Consider the following 19374-nt stretch of genomic DNA (forward strand, 5'->3'; position numbering starts at 1 on the left):
AAGCCATTATCGGACATCCCTAATTCAAACCATTCCAACATCAACACATTCCACTCATCCTGGACATTCAAACTAACACTTTCCCCAAGTTCCAAACCAAATTCCGTTTTTTCCTGGAAATTCAAACCAATCCAACATTCAAACTATTCTTACATTCATACTTCATTCTGTCAGCATTTTACTTCAACTTCAGCATTGGAGCATTCATCTCGTTTCATTTGAAATGCACCTTAATAATAATAATAATACATTTTATTTATATAGCGCTTTTCTAAAAACTCAAAGGCACTTTACATAGTATAAAATCATAAAATCAGTACACACAGGACAGTTAAAAAGCAGTGGAGGCAGGACAAATTACACATAACATGGGACAAACATGAGAGGACATTACAAGACACAACATATGAATCATATATTAAAAGCAGTTTTGAAGAGGTGAGTTTTGAGATGTGATTTGAATGATGGAAGGTCTGTACAGTCACGGATGTGTTTGGGGAGAGAGTTAGCGTGTACATCTACAGTATATGACATACAGTATTACTGTATAGGGACTCACCTCATTGTAATAAGGACAGTTGGTCGATTCCTTCATGGAAGTGTACTTTTTATCCTCTCCGATCTCCACACACACCATGGGGTCCATGTTGAGACCCACCAGCTGCCGGGCCTCGATCACGGTCACACTCACCTGCAACCCACGCTCAATCAATGATCCAATCCACTTTTTCCAGCGAGTCCGACCCTCCTCTTACTTGGTAATCTACGGGCCGTCCAGAACTGGGCTCCATCTTTATGTCAGGTTTGGACCTGTGTATCGGTGACATTAAGTCAAGTAACTGGGCTACACAGTGGAACCTCGTTTTACAGTCGTGGACAAAAGTGTACATACACTTGTAAAGAACATCATGTCATGGCTGTCTTGAGTTTACAATCATTTCTACAACTCTTATTTTTTTGTGATGTAGTGATTGGAGCACATACTTGTTGGTCACAAAAAACATTCATGAAGTTTGCTTCTTTTATGAATTTATTATGGGTCTACTGAAAATGTGACCAATCAAAAGTATACATACAGCAATGTTAATATTTGCTTACATGTCCCTTGGCAAGTTTACCTGCAATAAGGCGCTTTTGGTAGCCATCCACAAGCTTCTGCTTGAATTTTGGACCACAAAATTGCTGCAGTTCAGCTAAATGTGTTGCTTTTCTGACATGGACTTGTTTCTTCAGCATTGTCCACACCTTTAAGTCAGGACTTTTGGGAAGGCCATTCTAAAACCTTCATTCTAGCCTGATTTAGCCATTCCTTTACCACTTTTGAGGTGTGTTTGGGGGTCATTGTCCTGTTGGAACACCCAACTGCGCCCAAGACCCAACCTCCGGGCTGATGATTTTAGCTTGTCCTGAAGAATTTGGAGCTAATCCTCCTTTTTCACTGTCCCATTTAGTCTCTGTAAAGCAGTCTTTTTCAACCTTTTCTGAGCCGAGGCACATTTTTTGCATTGAAAAAATTCTGAGGCACCAGCAGAAGACATTAAAAAAATGAAACTCAGCAGCCGACATTGACAATGAAAAGTCGTTCTCGCAATTGTTTGATATGAATTCAAACCAAGCATGCATCACTATAGCTCTTGTCTCAAAGTAGGTGTACTGTCACCACCTGTCACATCACGCCCTGACTTATTTGGACTTTTTTGGTGTTTTCCTGTGTGTAGTGTTTGAGTTCTTGTCTTGCGCTCCTATTTTGTTGTACTTTGTGGACGCCGTCTGCTCCACACGCTGTAAGTCTTTGCTGTCGTCCAGCATTCTGTTTTTGTTTACTTTGCAGCCAGTTCAGTTTTAGTTTTGCAAATCCGTCCCTAAGCTTCAATGCCTTTTCGTAGCGGCACTCGCCTTTTGTTTATTTTTGGTTTAAGCATCAGACACCTTTTTACCCGCAAACCATTGTCGTCGTTCCCGACATCTACAAAGCAATTAGCTACCTGCTGCCACCTACTAGTATGGAAGAGTATTACACGGTTACTCTGCTGAGCCAGTGTTTTTCAACTTTTTTTTTGAGGCAAAGCACTTTTTTTTCATTAAAAAATACGGAGGCACACCACCAGCAGAAAACGTTAAAAAATGAAACTCCACCAGGTCGTCGTGCCTTATTCTGAGTTTGTTGGTGTTTTCCTGTGTGTAGTGCTTCAGTTCTTGTCCTGCGCTGTTATTTTGGTGGCCCTTCCAGTTTTGTTGGTGTTTTCCTGTAGCATTTTCATGTCTTCCTTTGAGCGCTATTCCCCGCACCTGCTGTGTTTTAGCAAGCAAGACTATTTAAGTTGCTGCTATCCTTCTTTGTGTGGACATTGTTGATTGTCATGTCATGTTCGGATGTACTTTGTGGACGCCGTAAGTTTTTGCTGTCGTCCAGCATTCTGTTTTTGTTTACTTTGCAGCCAGTTCAGTTTTAGTTTTGCAAATCCGTCCCTAAGCTTCAATGCCTTTTCGTAGCGCCACTCGCCTTTTGTTTATTTTCGGTTTAAGCATCAGACACCTTTTTTTACCCGCAAACCATTGTCGTCGTTCCCGACATCTACAAAGCAATTAGCTACCTGCTGCCACCTACTAGTATGGTAGAGTATTACACGGTTACTCTGCTGAGCCAGGGTTTTTCAACTTTTTTTTTTGAGGCAAAGCACTTTTTTTTCATTAAAAAATACAGAGGCACACCACCAGCAGAAAACGTTAAAAAATGAAACTCCACCAGGTCGTCGTGCCTTATTCTGTATTGTTGGTGTTTTCCTGTATGTAGTGCTTCAGTTCTTGTCCTGCGCTGTTATATTGGTGGCCCTTCCAGTTTTGTTGGTGTTTTCCTGTAGCATTTTCATGTCTTCCTTTGAGCGCTATTCCCCGCACCTGCTGTGTTTTAGCAAGCGAGACTATTTAAGTTGCTGCTATCCTTCTTTGTGTGGACATTGTTGACTGTCATGTCATGTTCGGATGTACTTTGTGGACGCCGTAATTTTTGCTGTCGTCCAGCATTCTGTTTTTGTTTACTTTGCAGCCAGTTCAGTTTTAGTTTTGCAAATCCGTCCCTAAGCTTCAATGCCTTTTCGTAGCGGCACTCGCCTTTTGTTTATTTTTGGTTTAAGCATCAGACACCTTTTTTTACCCGCAAACCATTGTCGTCGTTCCCGACATCTACAAAGCAATTAGCTACCTGCTGCCACCTACTAGTATGGTAGAGTATTACACGGTTACTCTGCTGAGCCAGTGTTTTTCAACTTTTTTTTTTGAGGCAAAGCACTTTTTTTTCATTAAAAAATACGGAGGCACACCACCAGCAGAAAACGTTAAAAAATGAAACTCCACCAGGTCGTCGTGCCTTATTCTGAGTTTGTTGGTGTTTTCCTGTATGTAGTGCTTCAGTTCTTGTCCTGCGCTGTTATTTTGGTGGCCCTTCCAGTTTTGTTGGTGTTTTCCTGTAGCATTTTCATGTCTTCCTTTGAGCGCTATTCCCCGCACCTGCTTAGTTTTAGCAAGCAAGACTATTGAAGTTGTTGCTATCCTTCTTTGTGTGGACATTGTTGATTGTCATGTCATGTTCGGATGTACTTTGTGGACGCCGTAGGTTTTTGCTGTCGTCCAGCATTTCGTTTCTGTTTACTTTGTGGCCAGTTCAGTTTTACTTTTGTCTTGCATAGCCATTGCCTTTTTCTTTCCCTTTCGTTCATTTCCGGTTTAAGCATTACATACCTTTGTTACCTGCACGCTGCCTCCCGCTGTGGTCTGCATATTGGGATCACAACTAAACCGTCCACGTCTCACCCGACACATTCCGACTTTTACAAAGCAATTAACTACCTAGTGCCACCTGCTGACATGGAGTATTACGTGGTTACCCTGCCGAGTTCTACACAGCACAGACACTACGCAACGGCAAATTGTTCGCAGATCATAATTATTGATTTGCAAAAAATATTTTTTGGACCAATTAGGTGAAGTTGCATAATTTGCCACGGCACACCAGACAATATCTCACGGCACACTAATGTGCCGCGGCCCAGTGGTTGAAAAACACTGCTCTAGACAGCACAGACACTCAACAACGGCACATTTACGGACTATAATTACTAGTTTGCAAAAAATATTTTTAACCCAATTAGGTGAAATTACATCATCTCCCACGGCACACCGGACTGTATCTCACGGTACACCAGTGTGCCGCGGCACAGTGGCTGAAAAACACTGCTGTAAAGCACCAGTTCCATTGGCAGTAAAACGGGCCCAGAGCATAATACTACCACCACCATGCGGTCCTTTCGGTCATAACCCAAAGCTCATGACCATAGGTGAGGATGGGAACGTAGATGGACCGGTAAATTGAGAGCTTTGCCTTCCGGCTCAGCTCCTTCTTCACCACAACGGATCGATACAGCGTCCGCATTACTGAAGACGCCGCACCGATCCGCCTGTCGATCTCACCATCAACTCTTCCCTCACTCGTGAACAAGACTCCCGAGGTACTTGAACTCCTCCACTTGGGGCAAGATCTCCTCCCCAACCCGGAGATGGCACTGCACCATTTCCCGGGCGAGAACCACGGACTCGGACTCGGAGGTGCTGATTCTCATCCCAGTAGCTTCACACTCGGCTGCGAACCGATCCGGTTTTGTATTAGTGTTCCTAAAACCAGATATATCGCCCCCCCAGACACATTTTTTTCTCTAAATTTGGCCCCCCGAGTCAAAATAATTGCCCAGTCCTGCTCTAGCTTCTGTAGCTCCTCCCCTTCCTCCTCACTTCGCTGCTTGCGATGCTGAGGTGAGTTGTGTCCAAGTTGGTGTCGGGCTGTGTGTCGTTTTCTAACAAAAACGAACGGTTTATTTTTGTAATTCTCGCCGTTTATTGTTTACTTTTTATGTACCCTTAAGATATCAAGTGTTTTTGTGTTATTTTAACCGCCATTTTGAGCGCTATAAGCGTTTTGTTTGAGTGGCAGTGTTGGCGCAATTTTTTTGAAGCGGTCCTCTATCATGTCACGTGACCACTACCCAGCCTGTGTCTTGTTGGTAGAAATTTAGGTTTTGAACTCCTTCCCCACGCAGTTCTCTATTTTGGCCGCTCGTCGGCAGTTTTTACTTTTTGCATCTTACATTGAGTCAATGCTGTGTAATGATAGCGTGTATTTCTTCAAAATGTCCAACTTTGACTTCGCTGCTTGTCATGCTGAGGAAGCAGAGTCACAGAGAAGGAGTTTTGGGGATTTTTACTTCATTTCCAGAATAAAATCCTGTAAAGAAGTCCATTGTGTGATCGCGGTCTACAAACCCATCACAAGTCCAGACCCGTTACACCGGGTGCTCTCCGGTACACCAGAGGGTTCCGGAGGAGATGGGGCGGCGGAGCCGCTGTTGGGTGTAAGGACGGACGGGATTAACGAAGCCTTGGCTTGTATCATACACATCGGTCTCCCTGGACAGATTCTCGAACATCCGCGCTGATTGGACAATGGCCGAGAGCTAGTGGGCAGCTTAGGATGGAGTATGCTCTCTTGGTTGCTTTCCCTGGCAGACGATGGCGTGAAGCACAGCAGAAGCGGCGGTCGTTGAAATTGTGTTTTTGTTTTGTTGTTTGACTATGCATGGTGCAACCGTATGTGTGCACTATGTTTTATTTATTGCTCATATTTTGGCTTTTCGTAGTGTTTTACCTTTGTAGCTGTATTTAATAATAGCACCGCTGGTTGCCTCAGATATGTCCTTTTTAACGTATTTCATGGCCTTTGTGTTCTTTAATGTTTCTCTCTGGTTTTCATAACGAGATGGCGCCGTGGTACCGTGCTCTCTCTCTCTCTCTCTCGTAGTTGTTACGTTTTTCTTAGTTTCTTGTGTGTCAAACATACTTTATCAATAAATCCGATTCAGGTTCTGGGGGTTAAAGTTAGGGATTTTTTGTGATTTCTGACCGTGTGTGAGGGCACCAATGGGGCTTCTATGTGTGCGTGCGTAGCTTGTTGTTGCTGTTCTTTTGGCTTGTTATTAAAGAGAAAGCTGATCCGTCCCCTCTTTGTTCGATACACAGTACTGCAGGGGTCATCAACCTTTTTGAAAGCAAGAGCTACTTCTTGGGTAGTGATTAATGCGAAGGGCTACCAGTTTGATACACACTTAAATAAATGGCCAGAAATAGCCAATTTGCTCAATTTACCTTTAACTCTATGTTATTATTAATAATTAATGATATTTACACTTAATTGAACGGTTTAAAAGAGGAGAAAACACGAAAAAAATGACAATAAAATTTTGAAACATAGTTTATCTTCAATTTCGACTCTTTAAAATTCAAAATTAAACCGAAAAAAAGAAGAGAAAAACTAGCTAATTCGAATCTTTTTCAAAAAAATTAAAAACAATAATTTATGGAACATCATTAGTAATTTTTCCTGATTAAGATTAATTTTAGAATTTTGATGACATGTTTTAAATAGGTTAAAATCCAATCTACACTTTGTTAGAATATATAACAAATTGGACCAAGCTATATTTCTAACAAAGACAAATCATTATTTCTTCCAGATTTTCCAGAACAAAATTTTTAAAAGAAATTCAAAAGCCTTTGAAATAAGATTTAAATTTGATTCTACAGATTTTCTAGATTTGCCGGAATAATTTTTTTGAATTTTAATCATAATAAGTTTGAAGAAATATTTCACAAATATTCTTCGTCGAAAAAACAGAAGCTAAAATGAAGAATTCAATTAAAATGTATTTATTATTCTTTACAATAAAAAAAATAAATTTACTTGAACATTGATTTCAATTGTCAGGAAAGAAGAGGAAGGAATTTAAAAGGTAAAAAGGTATATGTGTTTAAAAATCCTAAAATAATTTTTAAGGTTGTATTTTTTTCTCTCAAATTGTCTTTCTGAAAGTTATAAGAAGCAAAGTAAAAAAATTCATGAATTTATTTAAACAAGTGAAGACCAAGTCTTTAACATATTTTCTTGGATTTTCACATTTTATTTCAGTTTTGTTTTTCTTAGAATTAAAAATGTCGGGCAAAGTGAGACCAGCTTGCTAGTAAATAAATACAATTTAAAAAATAGAGGCAGCTCACTGGTAAGTGCTGCTATTTGAGCTATTTTTAGAACAGGCCAGCGGGCTACTCATCTGGTCCTTACGGGCTACCTGGTGCCCGCGGGCACCGCGTTGGTGACCCCTGCAGTACTGTATAGCACTTTATATTGTGTTCAAACCTTCACTAAAATATGGACTTTTATTCATATTTACATTGTTTCCTAAAAGAACTTTGCTTCACTATACAAACTTTTTCCAATTTAGGAACCCCATTAAAGAACCAATTAAGTTTGTAAACCGAGGTTCCACTGTATTGATAGTGCATAGTTATTCCATCGAGAGAGTCCTGACCTCTTGTTGGACACGTTAGTGGTGACGGCGGTGACCGAGGCCAGCGAGACAGCGTCCGCCTCGAAGCGTCCTCCCATGAACATGTCCTGGCGATCCAGGTTCTGGGTCTCCAGGACAGCTGGTTCATCTGATCATCATCAACAACAACAAAAACAGCAACAGCTTTGAATCAGCAGCTAACATGCAACATTGCATACAATGTTTAAGCCAGTATTTTTTGCCAGTTACCCTGTCAATGTTATGCTTTTTGGCTTATTTTAAAAGGTACAATCTACAGCAGGGGTGTCCAAACAGTGTATTTATATCATATAGAAATAGCTAGGGATCTAATAGTAGTGATTTTGTTGTCATCTAGTGGCCAATGTAAGTTACTCAACCATTAATTGTACCTGCAAGGTTACCCAGCACGGTATTTACTTATAAGACCCAACCCAAACACCCTTCCCTAGTCATGGTGAAGAAAAAAAAAATCTACCAGCACAAAAATGCAACAAACTTGGTCACACATAAACACAAAACACAACCTGCTCCTTGAACGTTGAGGATATTGTAAAAAAAAAAAAACGCCCAATCAAAATAAGCACAACATTTACTTATAAGACTCAATCCAAACACCCTTCCCTAGTCATGGTACAGAAAAAAAATCAATCAGCGCAAAAAATTAACAAACATGGTAACACATAACACAACCTGCTCCTTGAACGTTGTGGATATTATAAAAAAACGCCAGGTCAAAATAAGCACATTTACTTACAAGACCCAATCCAAACACCCTTCCCTAATCATGGTGCAGAAAAAAAAATCAATCAGCGCAAAAATTCAACAAACATGGTCACACATAAACACATAACATAAGTTGCTCCTTGAACCCTGTGGATGTTATTAAAAAAAAACGCCCAATCAACAAAAGCACAGCATTTACTTTTAAGACCCAATCCAAACACCCTTCCCTAGTCATGGTGCAGGAAAAAAAAATAAACCAGCTCAAAAATTCAACAAACATGGTCATACATAAACATAACACAACCTGCTCCTTGAACTTTGTGGATATTATTAAAAAAAACGCCCGATCAAAATAAGCACAGCATTAACTTATAACACCCAATCCGAACACCCTTCTCTAGTCATGGTGCAGTTAAAAAAAAAAAAATCACCCAGCACAAAAATTCCACAAACATGGTCACACATAAACACATAAAACAACCTGCTCCTTGAACGTTGTGGATATTATTATTTAAAAAAAAAACGCCTGATCAAAATAAGCACAGCATTCACTTATAACACCCAATCCGAACACCCTTCCCTAGTCATGGTACAGAAAAAAAATCAATCAGCGCAAAAAATTAACAAACATGGTCACAGATAAACATATAATACAACCTGCTCCTTGAATGTTGTGGATATTATTTTTTTTTTAAAAACGCCCAATCAAAATAGGCACAGCATTTACTTATAACAGCCAATTCTAACACCCTTCCCTAGTCATGGTGCAGAAAAAAAAATAATTAACCAGCACAAAAATTCCACACACATGGTCACACACAAACACATAACACAACCTGCTCCTTGAACCCTGTGGATATTATTAAAAAAAACAACCGATCAAAATAAGCACAGCATTCACTTATAACACCCAATCCGAACACCCTTCTCTAGTCATGGTGCAGTTAAAAAAAATCAACCAGCTCAAAAATTCCACAAACATGGTCATACATGAACACATAACACAAACTGCTCCTTGAATGTTGTGGATATTATTTTAAAAAATGCCCGATCAAAATTAGCACAGCATATCTCTTATAAGACCCAATCATCATAACTCAACTTTTGGGTTAAATAATTGAACCCAATTGTTTGGTTTGGAATAGCCCAACATTACGTTATCATAACTCAACTTTTGGGTTAAATAATTCAACGCAAAAGTTGGGTTAAAAAAATGAACCCAAAATGTTGAGTTAAAATAACTCAATAGCAGTTGGGTTAAAAAAATGGGGTTATTTTTTAACCCAACATTTTTTAGTGTGAGTTGGACACATGTGCACTAACATGTTGTGTCGTGTATTTTATAAACAAGTTGTTGAGTCGTTCACACAACCTAACTGAAATACACCTGATTCTAATTCTAATTTCTTTTGTGGCATCCACCAATTGTCATTAGTGGCTCTCAGCACAACAACAACAAATATTTTATTTACATCAACAGAAAAGGCCATCTTTGATAATAATAAGTGGTAATGTACCTGCGTTCTTGTCCTGCTTGTGTCCTCTGTGCTTGCTGCGCTTCATGCTTCACCTCACTGGGGTGGTCTGTGACAAACATGTGCAACATTTCATTATATTCATCCTTAAAAACATTTCAACTCCACTCGTTTGCAAATAGATACGATTGAAAAGGAAAAGTGAGTGTAAAATACATACAGTGCATTTGGAAAGTATTTCACTTTTTCCACATTTTGTTATGTTACAGCAGAGGTGTCAAACTCAAGGCCCGCAGACCAGATCTTCATTTTATATGGCCCGTGTCAATAAAGTAAGTACCTTATATTTTCCTACTAAATGGTTGAGTTTTCCATTTTGACAGGAAAAATACATACAGTACAGGCCAAAAATTAGGGCACACCTTCTCATTCAATGTGTTTTCTTTATTTTCATGACTATTTACATTGTAGATTGTCACATCAAAACTATGAATGAACACATGTGGAGTTATGTACTTAACAAAAAAAAGGTGAAATAACTGAAAACATGTTTTATATTCTAGTTTCTTCTAAAATAGCCGCCCGTTGCTCTGATTACTGCTTTGCACACTCTTGGCATTCTCTCCACGGGCTTCAAGAGGTAGTCACCTGGGGCCGTATTTATCAACCTTCTTGGAATTACTCCTAAGAAGTCTGCTAAGAGCTGAAAGCTGCACTTAATAGTTATTTATCAAGCATCTTACTCACACTTTCAGCGACGTGTAGGACTGAATCTTAAGTGTCACACTCAGAGCTGAATTACGACATTACTATGTGCCGTAAACGGAATTTTAGGTGACGTCATTTCTGTGTCCATAGAAATGACCAATCACGGAAGGGAATCCGTTGTCTAAGAATAAAGAAATATCTTAGAAATATTTAAGTGGACAATGGGAGTGTATATTTTGACAATAAACAACAAAATAATACAAAACAAACTAGTCCCCGCCGGCACTCACGCTACCGCTCCCTCTCTTCTATCGCCCACACACTCACTGACGTCACTCACCTCACGGCCACACACATACGCTACTGTCATAACATTTTCTTTCCAATTCATTAATTAGGCAACTAATTTGAAACTGGTGTGGGTGGCTCTATATATACTAGCCCACTGCAGCCACATGCAGAAATCAACATGGAATCGAAAAGTATTAAATCTGTGACAAAAATAATACCCGCTCTGTCTAAACGATACCGTTTGATCAGCTGCTCGTCATCAAACAAATCCAGAACATCGTTCCGCTCCCTGAATGTTCGTGCACGTCTCTCTCGCCTCAGTGCCATCCCCTGCTGGCAACTCCTAACCACTTAAGACACCTCTGAAGGTCTCTTAAATATCGTGGAGAGTAGGAGTGATTCTCAGACTTAAGAACGTTGATAAAAAGCTTTTATTCTTAAGTTTGAGAGTAGGACTACATTTCGCAAATTCACAGGACTTAAGTGTAAAATGGCACTCTAAGAAGCTTGATAAGTACGGCCCCAGATCTTCATTTTATATGGCCCGTGTCAATAAAGTAAGTACCTTATATTTTCCTACTAAATGGTTGAGTTTTCCATTTTGACAGAAAAAATATACATACAGTACAGGCCAAAAGTTAGGACACACCTTCTCATTCAATGTGTTTTCTTTATTTTCATGACTATTTACATTGTAGATTGTCACATCAAAACTATGAATGAACACATGTGGAGTTATGTACTTAACAAAAAAAGAAGGTGAAATAACTGAAAACATGTTTTATATTCTAGTTTCTTGTAAAATAGCCACCCCTTTGCTCTGATTACTGCTTTGCACACTCTTGGCATTCTCTCCATGGGCTTCAAGAGCTAGTCACCTGAAATGGTTTTCACTTCACAGGTGTGCTCAAAGCTCATGGAGAGAATGCCAAGAGTGGGCAAATCAGTAATCGGAGCAAAGGGTGGCTATTTTGAAGAAACTGGAATATAAAATATGTTTTCAGATTTTAAAAAAATCGAAATGATGAGATAAGAAAGTCGAAATTATGAGATCATTTTTGCCTCGTAATTTTTTATCCCATCATGGAATAATTATGAGATAAAAAGTCGAAGTGATGCGATAAAAATAATTATGAGATATAAAGTAGAAATTATGAGTTAAAATTTTTTATCTCATAATTTCGACTTTTTTATTTCATATTTATGATTTATTTATTTTTTTATCTCATAATGATAACTTAGAATCTTTTTTTTTTAGGTATTTTTTTTAAATCTCAGATTTCGACTTCTTATCTCACAATTATAACTTTAAGCATACGAAAATGTGGCTTCATGATTTTATATCTCATGAATTTTACTTTTTATCTTATAATTTCACATTTTTATCTCAAAATTTCGACTTTTTTATTTCTTAATTATGACTTTTTTTATCTCATAATTATGACTTTCTTATCTCGAAATTCTGAGATAATTTTTGTATCCCATCATGAGATAATTATAAGATAAAAAGTCAAACTTATGAGACAAGAAAGTCGAAATGATGCGATAAAAATAACTATGAGATATAAAGTAGAAATTATGAGTTACAACATTTTATCTCATAATTTCGACTTTTTTTCTCAAAATTTTGACTTTTTTTATTTCATAATTATGACTTTTTTATCTTATATTTAGATTTGTATTTTTTTTTTAACTCATAACGATGCTTTTTTATCTCATAGTTTTGACTTTTTAACTCAAAAATTCAACTTTCCTTCCTCATAATTATGACTTGATCTCATAATTTGCGATTTAAAAAAAAAAAAGTCATATCAACACTTAACATTTTTCTGCACTATTTTTTTGGGGTTTATTTCATGTTATTTCTACAAAGTGCTGAGGCCCAATAAAAGGATTGTGGTCCGCACTTTGGACACATTTGTTGCAGAAAGTCCAAACTATGACATCATTTTTGCCTCATCATTTTTTATCCCATCATGAGATAATTATGAGATAAAAAGTCATAATTATGAGATAAAATGTCATAGTTATGAGATAAAAAGTCATAATTATGAGATAAAATGTCATAGTTATGAGATAAAAAGTCATAATTATGAGATAAAATGTCATAGTTATGAGATAAAAAGTCATAATTATGAGATATAAAGGAGAAATTGTGATTTACACATTTTTATCTCATAATTTTAACTTTTTATCTCTAAATTTCGACTTTTTATCTCATAATTTCGACTTTTTTATTTCATAATTATGAATTTTTATCTCATAATTATGACTTCCTTATCTAATTGTTTTATTTTTTTAATTTTTAATCTGATAACGGTGACTTTTTATCTGATATTTAGGACTTTTTATCTCAGATTTCGACCTCTCATCTCACAATTATGACTTTACACATTTTTATCTCATAATTTCGACTTTTTTATTTCATAATTATGAATTTTTATCTCATAATTATGACTTCCTTATCTAATTGTTTTATTTTTTTATTTTTAATCTGATAACGGTGACTTTTGATCTGATATTTAGGACTTTTTATCTCAGATTTCGACCTCTCATCTCACAATTATGACTTTACACATTTTTACCTCATAACTTCGACTTTTTATCTCAAAATTTCAATTTTTTTATCTCATAATTTCAACTTTTTATCTCATAATTTCGACTTTTTATGTCAACATTTCGACTTTCTTGACTCATAATTTTGAATTTAAAAAAAAAAAATATATATCGATGACTTTTTATTAGGGATGCCCGATAATATCGGCCTGCCGATATTATCGGCCGATAAATGCGTTAAAATGTAATATTGGAAATTATCGGTATCGTTTTTTTTATTATCGGTATCGTTTTTTTTTTTTTTTTTTAAATTAAATCAACATAAAAAACACAAGATACACTTACAATTAATGCACCAACCCAAAAAACCTCCCTCCTCATTCACACAAAAGGGTTGTTTCTTTCTGTTATTAATATTCTGCTTCCTACATTATATATCAATATATATCAATACAGTCTGCAAGGGATACAGTCCGTAAGCACACATGATTGTGCGTGCTGCTGGTCCACTAATAATACTAACCTTTAACAGTTAATGTTACTCATTTTCATTAATTACTAGTTTCTATGTAACTGTTTTTATATTGTTTTACTTTCTTTTTTATTCAAGAAAATGTTTTAAATTTATTTATCTTATTTTATTCTATAATTTTTTTTTAAAAGTACCTTATCTTCACCATACCTGGTTGTCCAAATTAGACATAATAATGTGTTAATTCCACGACTGTATATATCGGTTGATATCGGTATCGGTTGATATCGGTATCGGTAATTAAAGAGTTGGACAATATCGGATATCGGCAAAAAGCCATTATCGGACATCCCTACTTTTTATCTTATATTTACGACTTTTTATTTTATATTTAGGACTTTTTATCTCAGATTTCGACTTCTTATCCCACAATTATGACTTTAAGCATAAAAAAATGTTGCTTTATAATTTTCTATCTGATAATTCCGACTTTTTAATCTCAAAATTTCGACTTTTTTTATTTCACAATTATGACTTTTTATCTCATAATTATGACTTTCTTATCTCATCATTTTTATTTGTTTTAAATCTCATAACGATGACTTTTTAATCTTACAATTTTGACTTTTTATCTCATCATTTTGACTTTTTATCTCATCATTTTGACTTTTTATCTCATCATTTTGACTATTTATCTCACAATTTAGACTTTCCTACCTCATAATCATGACTTAATTGCATAATTTCGATTTTTAAAAAAAATCTCATATCAACACTTAACATTTTTCTGCACTATTTTTTTGGGGTTTATTTCAAGTTATTTCTACAATGTGCTGAGGCCCAATACAAAGACTGTGGACCGCACTTTGGACACCTTTGTTGCAGCGTACAAAAGTAGTTATAAAATAGTAGAAATAAGATGAAATGAAGTCCATATGAAGGCAAAATGCAAATAAGTGTGTGCCATCATCAGGATGATGTGTCGCTGATGAAAAGGCCTTTAAATTATTCACATGGGTCGGCCTTAATGTCATTCATTTCACATGCACGCTGAAAAGCAATACACACACACACACACACACACACACACACACATGAACGAGTGAATGAATGAGTGTCTAACATAACTTCTAGCTGGACTGAAAGGTGAAAATATAAACAACTTGTAGAAGTCTTTTGCTGAGGTTACTAATGAGTAATATAATTATATATATATATATATATATATATATATATATATATATATATATATATATATATATATATATATATATATATATATATATAATATATTATACATATACATACCGGTCGATGAAGTGATGCTTTTGTCTTGAAGAGTTCCCTGCTGGAAATGAGCTCCGGCAGGACTTTTCTGTTCCCTGAAAATAAAAATTAAAAAGTCTACATGAACATTTTCCACATTTTCCTTTTTTAGCCGCGACAGTTAAGAATACGCCAGCAGCGAGAAAAGAATGAGGTTCTGAAGCGGGGTCAGAGCGATGTGATACACAAATGAATTGTGCATGAGTTTCCAACCCGAGACCACTAAGTAGAACTAAATATTGACCAATCAGCACGCAGCGCGCTCACAACAAAAGGCAGCTGAACAATAGCATAGAAATGTTTTATTTCTTTTAGAAATAACCCATTTGAAAGTACAAGGACAAAATAAAGAGGATATAAATTATAAAGTGAGTATTTACTAGAATGGTTAAAAAGTCATATTAGAGGCCAAATGAAAACGAAAAATTATTATACAAATGTAATTTAATGCACTAACTATAAAATAAAACCAAACTTGTTATTAGAAGCCAAATAAATAAGTAAACATATGAATAAATAATCATAAGAAGAATATAAATACACTTATTAAAGCATCAAATCAAACAATTTTGCAGGTCAAATAAATAAGAAAACAAAAGAATAAATAATTATATGAATAATATAAATACACTAATTCAATTATAAAATAAAACAAAAAAGTCCTATTAGAGGTAACAAGAAATATATAATCATAAGAATAATATAAATACACGCAATACATTTTACAATAAAACAAAAAACTCATATTGGAGGTAACAAGAAGTATATAAATGTATAATTATAAGAATAATATAAATATACTCAATAAATTATACAATAAAACCAAAATAAGTCATATTAGAGGTAACAATAAATATGTAAATATATAAATATATAATCGTAAGAATAATATAATATACACTCAATAATTTATAAAATAAAACAAAAAAGTCATGTTAGAGGTAACAAAAAATATATAAATATATAATTATAAGACCAATATAAATACACTCAATAAATTAGAGAATAAAACCAAAAAAAGTCATGTTAGAGGTAGTAACAAGAAATATGTAAATATATAATCATAAGAATAATACAAATACACTCAATAAATTATAAAATAAAACCCAAAAAAAGTCATATTAGAGGTAACAATAAATATGTACTGTAAATATATAAATATATAATCATAAGAATAATATAAATACACTTATTAAATTATAAAATAAAACAAAAAAATCATATTAGAGGTAACAATAAATATATAATCCTAAGAATAATATAAATACACTCATTAAAATTATCAAATACAAAAGTTACATTACACATTAAATAAATAATTTAAATAGTGTAAATGAATGCAAATAAGTAAACATATGAATAAATAATCATAAGAATGATACAAATACACTTATTAAAGCATCAAATGAAACAAAAAGTCATGTTACAGGTCAAATAATTCGGAAAACAAAAGAAGAAATAATCATACAAATAATATAAATACATTCACTAAATTATAAAATAAAACAAAAAAGTAATATCAGAGGTAACAATAAATATATAATCATAAGAATAATATAAATACACTCATTAAATTATAAAATAAAACAAAAAAGTCATCTTAGAGGTAACCATAAATATGTAAATATATAATCATAAGGATAATATAAATACATTCATTAAAATATAAAATAAAACAAAAAAGTCATATAAGGGGTAACAATAAATATGTAAATATATAATCCTGAGAATAATGCAAATACACTCAATAAATTATAAAATAAAACCAAAAAAGTCATTAGCGGTAACAATAAATATGTAAATATATAATCCTAAGAATAATATAAATACGCTCACTCAATTATCAAATAAATATTTTAAATAGTGTAAATAAACGTTTTTCCTGGATGATTACAATAGGTTTAATAAAAGAAATACAAATTATTATGGTCAATATTTGAAAAACCCAATAAATAAATTCAATAAATATATATATTTATGATGTTTACAACAATAAATTAAAAAATATTCATTTTAAAATTAACTATTTGAAAAAACAAGGATTTAAAATACAAAATGAATATTGACCAATTAGAGGCCAAATAAAAAAGTAATTCAATGAATCATAACAAAATAAAGTTTCTCAGTGTGAACATGAAAAATCTTGTCTTTGCAGTCTATTCAATTGAATATAAGTTGAAAAGGATTTACAAATCATTGTATTCTCTTTTTATTTACCATTTACACAACGTGACAACTTCACTGCTTTTGGTTTTTGTAGGTAAAACCAAAAAAGTCATATTAAAAGTAAAAAAAAATGAATAAGTGCATATCTAAATATATAATTATAAGAATAATATAATCACACTCATTAAATTATCAAATAAAACAAAAAAGTCATATTACATTAAATACTGTAAATGAATGTAAATAACAGGTTTTTTGGGGGGGACAATTACAAGTAAAATACAAGTAATATTATGGTCAAATAATAGCTCAATAAACAAATTAAATATTTTTGGGACAACAAAAAAACAAAAGTAATATTACAGGTACAATAAATACTATTGTATAAAGTTAGGCTGTACCTTATCTATTTTAATAGCGTATGAAAGTTTTGAACGGTATTGTATGTTTGACATACTCCGTGACACACCTGCAGAGGAAAGTTTGTAAAAAATAAATAAAAAATAATCTTTTGAATACATTTTAAAAAGCGGGATCATTCAACACATTTCATTCTTAGTCATACAAAAAGTGGTTAAAAGAGTGGGGATAATACAAGGATACGGCCTCTTTTAATGGCAGCTCATCAATTACACATACAAGCCAACGTCTTAAGTTGCTGGTGTCCAGTGGAACAGTGCTGAATAATTCACACTACAGTCAGTCAGTCAGTCAAGACAACACTCCCAAAATACAAATACTATAATATGGATCCACTTGAGGAGATGCATGCAGTGAAATTATTGCCAAAAGTCCACAAACACACACACATGTTTTTACTCATGCCCAACGATTCACAAGTAAAAACACAATTTTCTGCAAGTAGAAAAATATTTGCAAGTAAAAAAAACATTCCTAAGGCTAAAAAAAAAATGTTTCACGTCGGAAAAAATATTTGCAAGTAAAAAAAAAACATACCTAAGGCTAAAAACATTTTTTGCAAGTAGAAAAAATATTTGCAAGTAAAAAAACAACGATTCTTAAGGCTAAAAACATTTTTTTGCAAGTAAAAACAATATTTGCATATAATAAAAACAATTCCTAAGGCTAAAAACATTTTTTTGTAAGTAAAAAAAATATTTGCAAGTAAAAAAACGATTCCTAAGGCTAAAAACATTTTTTTGCACGTAGAAAAAATATTTGCAAGTTAAAAAAAAACGATTCCTAAGGCTAAAAACATTTTTTGCAAGTAGAAAAAATATTTGCAAGTAAAAAAAAAACATACCTAAGGCTAAAAACATTTTTTGCAAGTAGAAAAAATATTTGCAAGTAAAAAAACAACGATTCTTAGGGCTAAAAACATTTTTTTGCAAGTAAAAAAAATATTTGCATATAATAAAAACAATTCCTAAGGCTAAAAACATTTTTTTGTACGTAAAAAAAAAATTTGCAAGTAAAAAAACGATTCCTAAGGCTAAAAACATTTTTTTGCATGTAGAAAAAATATTTGCAAGTAAAAAAAAACAATTCCTAAGGCTAAAAACATTTTTTGCAAGTAGAAAAAATATTTGCAAGTAAAAAAAAACGATTCATAGGGCTAAAAACATTTTTTTGCATGTAGAAAAACTGTTTTTTTTCATTCCAGAAAATTGTTTTTATGTTTGCGAATTGTTTTTTTTTTTCAGAAAAATTGTTTAGTTTTTACTTTGAATCGTTTTTTTTATAAAAAAAAAAGTTTTACTTACGAATTGTTTTTTTATTTGCAGAAAATTGTTTCCACCCTTGCAAATAATTTTTTTTGCTTGCAGAAAATGGTGTTTTTACTTGTGAATATTTTTTTTAATTGCAGAAAATGTATTTTGTACTTGCAAATTGTTTCTTTATTTGCAAAAAATAGTTGTTGTTATATATATATATATATATATACATACATACATATACAATGTTCTTGCAGAAAATTGTGTTTTTACCTACAAATTGTTTTTTTATTGAATTTTTTTTTTAATTAGCAAATTTTTTATTTTTTTGCAGAAAATTGTTTTTATACTTGCGAATCGCTTTTTTTTATACTTCCAGGAAATTGTTTTTACACTTGCGCATGTTTTTTTTTTAATAGAAAAAAAATGTTTAAAAAAAAAGAAAAAAAAAAGTTTTTTTTAATAAAAAAAAAAAAGTGTTTTAAATAAATAAAAAAAGTTTTTTTAATAATTAAAAAAAGTTTTTTCAATTAGAAAAAAAGTTTTTTAAATAAAAATAAAGTTTTTTA

At 33.6% G+C, this 19374-nt stretch overlaps 2 protein-coding genes across 4 annotated transcripts in view; one reads left to right on the forward strand and one right to left on the reverse strand.

The window, feature by feature from the left end:
• Positions 1–9713, reverse strand: part of LOC133647080 (otoferlin-like) — an 85309-nt gene extending 75596 nt beyond the window's left edge. Inside the window, exons 1-4 of the mRNA XM_062043161.1 lie at positions 9653–9713; positions 7413–7539; positions 756–810; positions 560–691 (exon numbers count right to left, since the gene is read on the reverse strand). Of these exons, the coding sequence (XP_061899145.1) occupies positions 560–691; positions 756–810; positions 7413–7539; positions 9653–9698 (360 nt within the window). The 5' untranslated portion in view covers positions 9699–9713. The remainder of the gene's footprint in view (positions 1–559; positions 692–755; positions 811–7412; positions 7540–9652) is intronic.
• The window catches only part of LOC133647081 (MAP7 domain-containing protein 2-like), a 62729-nt gene that overhangs the window by 10491 nt on the left and 32864 nt on the right, over positions 1–19374 (forward strand). For 2 of the 3 annotated variants that reach the window (XM_062043162.1, XM_062043164.1), the window contains exon 3: positions 9880–9942. The exons of the other annotated variant lie outside the window; for it this stretch is intronic. The gene's annotated coding sequence lies outside the window, so the exon portion shown is untranslated. The remainder of the gene's footprint in view (positions 1–9879; positions 9943–19374) is intronic. 3 annotated transcript variants of the gene reach the window in all.

This window comes from Entelurus aequoreus, linkage group LG03 (genome assembly GCF_033978785.1).
Source record: "Entelurus aequoreus isolate RoL-2023_Sb linkage group LG03, RoL_Eaeq_v1.1, whole genome shotgun sequence".
Classification (NCBI taxonomy): Eukaryota; Metazoa; Chordata; class Actinopteri; order Syngnathiformes; family Syngnathidae; genus Entelurus; species Entelurus aequoreus.